General features: G+C 55.9%; 1 protein-coding gene across 1 annotated transcript in view; it reads right to left on the bottom strand.

Moving 5' to 3' along the window:
* Positions 1 to 1,483, bottom strand: part of LOC123166192 (polyubiquitin) — a 38,100-nt gene extending 36,617 nt beyond the window's left edge. Inside the window, exons 1-2 of the mRNA XM_044583962.1 lie at positions 1,254 to 1,483; positions 1 to 272 (exon numbers count right to left, since the gene is read on the bottom strand). The exon at positions 1 to 272 is cut by the window's left edge and continues 1 nt beyond it. Of these exons, the coding sequence (XP_044439897.1) occupies positions 1 to 272 (272 nt within the window). The 5' untranslated portion in view covers positions 1,254 to 1,483. The remainder of the gene's footprint in view (positions 273 to 1,253) is intronic.
* Positions 1,484 to 4,068: the final 2,585 nt, after the last annotated feature.

Genomic DNA, 4,068 nt, shown 5'->3' with positions numbered 1-4,068 from the left:
AGGGTGATGGTCTTGCCGGTCAGGGTCTTGACGAAGATCTGCATGCCACCACGGAGTCTGAGCACCAGGTGGAGTGTGGATTCCTTCTGGATGTTGTAGTCAGCCAGGGTGCGGCCATCCTCGAGCTGCTTGCCAGCGAAGATGAGACGCTGCTGATCCGGAGGGATGCCCTCCTTGTCCTGGATCTTAGCCTTGACGTTGTCGATGGTGTCCGAGGACTCAACCTCGAGGGTGATGGTCTTGCCGGTGAGGGTCTTCACAAAGATCTGCATCTGTAGATACAAAACATACCAGAACAAGAGTAAGGCACTGTGCAGAGAAATATGCAGTACATCAAAACAATGCATGAACCAAATTTACAGAGGTGGAATTATAACTAAGAACACCCTAGCTGATACATCAAACAATATATTAGCAGATGTATAAGCAATAGATGAAGCAAGATGATACAATAGATTGCTAGTCTGTATGAAACATCTGCATCTGTACATACATAGCATCAGACAGAACAAGAGCAAGGCACGGTACAGGGAAATCTGCAAACAATAGATGAACTAGATGGCGGCGGATGAATTTGCAACTTAGAATCCCCTAGACCATGCAGTGCTAAATTTTTGCAGATCTACATATTAGAATATCTACCAGCGCAATATTGCGCTGCAGCTGGGATCACAGGTAATCTAGCTGTGCTGAACAAGCTGGTTAAGTCCAGTAACCAACAGTGGCAAACCGAAATGAATCTAAGAGTTGAATCGATGCCAAAACTAGGGATACTACCCGCAAGTCCAAAGCCGAACTGCTAATCTGGCAAATCACAGGTGCATCCCTTCAGACCATAGGGCTACAAAATCAGAAACTAGCTAACTATAACTAGATAGATGAACTGAACCAACAGTAATTGCATCCCAATAACACCACGAAGGTGTACCTCGACAGATCAGACATATAGGTGTATCATGAGCGGTACAAGATGATAAATCCACAATAATACTATAAGAAGATTTATCAGAACCAAGCAACTACAAATATAGATAAGACGAACCGACCCAACAGCAATCGCATCAGAATCGGCAGATCTACTCGAAAATCATGGCATGATCAAGAGAAATTTAACTACAACCGAGCCTAATCCGCCTTGGCTAACAGAACGAGCTGCAATCGATCAACAGCAACAACGCCTAGACCCACAGATCAACGATCCCAGGGCACGCGCGCACATGACAAGAAGGGGAAGAAACCTGAGGCACGCATACCTTGAGGAGGAGGACGAAAGAGCCTTGACTTCGCTTCGATCGGAGGGGGCTGGATTTGGATCGGATGTGTGGAGAAGAGACGGGAGGGGGCGGGGATTTTATAGCAGGCTCGGAGGGGAGGGGAGGAGGAAGGAAGAAGAGACACGGCACGGAGCGGATAGGAAGGGGAGAGGCGGTCGCGTAGTCCGTCCCCCACCACGCAAAAAAAAAGCCAGGACATGGGAGGAGATTCCAAAGGTGACGCCGTTTGCTGCCGTTGAGAGAGGGGTTGGCTGGTTGGTGGCAGTTTGAGTTGGACGCCGTTGGTGCGGTGCGTTAGCGTCGTCACTGTGCACTCACCCATGCGTGAGTCGTGATCTTTCCTTCGCCGGCACGCACGGGACTAGGATATGGTTTTGATTTTACTTTTTGTTTTCTTTGCGGGGATATGGTTTCGAATTTTTACTTGTATATAATCGTATTTATATTATAGTATTATTATAGCTTTGCAACAAGATATTTTGCGACTGGAAATATTTGACCCAATTTCTTCAACTTACACGATTTTATTTTGTTATGTTAAATTGAGTTCGTGTTCTGAGTCCGAAAACATGGCTTGACGTTCGTCCGCGAGTATATTTTAGTAAGGATACTTAGACTCATTCGTGAAAAAAAAAATGAATCTTCCACTAGCTGTTGTGGGGTATATAGAAGGCATGCTAGAGCCATGGACAAGTGCACCCCATGGACAATATCGATCTAAGATGACTAATCGATAGTTAAGACTAGAACGCACGAGAAGATGGAAGGAGAAAACAAAGGCGCTAGCAAAGGAGATGTATGGCATCGGTGTTGTTGATGGAGGCGAGGCGAAGAGTTGACATCTGCCAGCGAGGGGATGGAGAGGTGGGTCGTCGGCACCAAAGAAGTGGTCTTTAGAGGGTAAGATTGATGGCCTAAGCTGCCACCAAGGAAGTGTCTCAAATAAGGCAAGGCAGTACGTCAACGACACCGGACATGAGTACCGGTGTCTGGCGAAGATATCGTGGGTTGACGATGGAGCATAAGGAAGTCGTCGACAAAGGAATGAACTAAAACAAAAAATAAAATGCAGGCAACACATAAGTAACCGGTCCCATTACGAAAGTACTCTCAGAAATTTAAATACAATCAATTATTTAAATTAAAAAGAGTGACGACCTTGCGAAAAATAGGCAACGGCACCTACTTGTCAGAGCATCTCCAGCCGCGCCCCTAACAGGCCCCCAGGCGTTTTTTCCGCGCCAGCGCCCAAAAATCGGCCCAGTCGCGCCCAGGAGCCTGTTTTTCGCCGGTTTGGGCCGAAACTGGCGCCGGTGGACCCAGGCAGAACCCGGCGCGCTGGGGGGCGCCCGGGGGCGCCGGGGCGAGCGATTTTGGCGCGAAAGAGCCGCGGGCCCGCCGAGTCAGCGACACTCGCCTCGTCGTCCTCACAACGCCTCGGTTTCCCGCGGGGAATCAATGGCAAGGCTGCCGCCGGTAAGCCTTGCCATTGATTCCTCACGGGCGGCGCGACGACGCCTCCCCTCCCGCCACGTGTACACACGGCGCGGCGCGCGGCTATAAAAGCAAGGCCTCCCCTCGCCTCTGGCCACACCCGCCCATCGCCGCCGCCGAGCTCTGCCTCTCTCTCTCTAGCCGCCGCCGACGTTTCCTCCCCTCCACTCTCTCCCCCATCTGATCCAATGGCCGAGCGGTTCCCCGGCGATGGGGCGGCGGCCAACGGCTTCGGCCGCTGCTCGCTCCACGAGTGGGAGGCCTACCTCTTCTTCGAGGCGAACATCTCGACGCCACAGGACATGCGCGCGGGGGCGACGGGGTGGAGGCTCAGCGCCGGTGGAGTCCCCATTCCCCCAGGGCCCGACGTCGACGCGCGCACCGACCTCTTCGCCGTCGAGGTCGACCGCGTGCGGGAGTCGCTGACAGATGAGCAGCGCGCCCTCCCGCAGCACGCCACCGACAACCACGCGTCGTGGGCGGCATACTTCCAGCGACGGCAAGCGCAGCGGCTGGCGTCCACCAACGGGGCGCCGGTGGTGGGTGGCGTCAAGAACAGCGAGGGGCGCCGCCTATGGTGGGGCGCCCCAGCCGCACGCTCCACGAGGTGCTCCAGCACCTCGAGGGCGGCAATGACCCGCCGCTGGCCGCCGCCCCGGTCCCCCGCCGGAGCGCTGGGCAATGGATGCCCAGGAGGTTCGGCTCCTCGTCTTCCTCCTCTCACTCCTCCCGCTCCTCTTCCCACTCCTCCAGCTCACCGGTGGTGTTCGGCGTCAAGGCCGAGCCCGCAGCGGAGACGCTGCTCGGCCGGCGCACCCGCAGCGCCGGGCATCGTCATCAAAGAGGGTGGCGGGCGCGCCTCCTCCTCGGCTCCTCCGCGCTACGTCAAGTAGAAGACGGAGCCGGGGCTCGCCGCTATGAAGACGGAGCCGGGGCTCGCCGTCGTGAACACGGAGCCAGGGCCCGCCGGCGGCGTGAAGGAGGAGCTCGACGACGCGGTGGCGTTGAAGTGGGCGCGTGACAACTGGGCGCGAACGGAGCTGGAGCGCCAGCGCCTCGCCTACGAGCGGTTCGCCGCTCGGCACCGTGGTCGGGACGAGGGAGGGGTCATCGTCCTCGACGACAGCGACGCCGCCGCGCCGCCGCCACCGGTCCGCCAGGGCGACGCCGAGCAGGGGTCCAGCAGGGGCGGCCGCGTCAAGGAGGAGAAGACCGACGAGGACGACGGCGAGGATGCCGGTGACGTCTGCGACTTCGCCACGCTCAGCGACTTCTTCGCGCCGTAGTTGTAGTTGCGGCC

This window comes from Triticum aestivum, chromosome 7D, assembly GCF_018294505.1.
Source record: "Triticum aestivum cultivar Chinese Spring chromosome 7D, IWGSC CS RefSeq v2.1, whole genome shotgun sequence".
Classification (NCBI taxonomy): domain Eukaryota; kingdom Viridiplantae; phylum Streptophyta; class Magnoliopsida; order Poales; family Poaceae; genus Triticum; species Triticum aestivum.
Note: the sequence above shows the minus strand (reverse complement) of the source record. Positions and strands in the feature narration are given on the sequence as shown.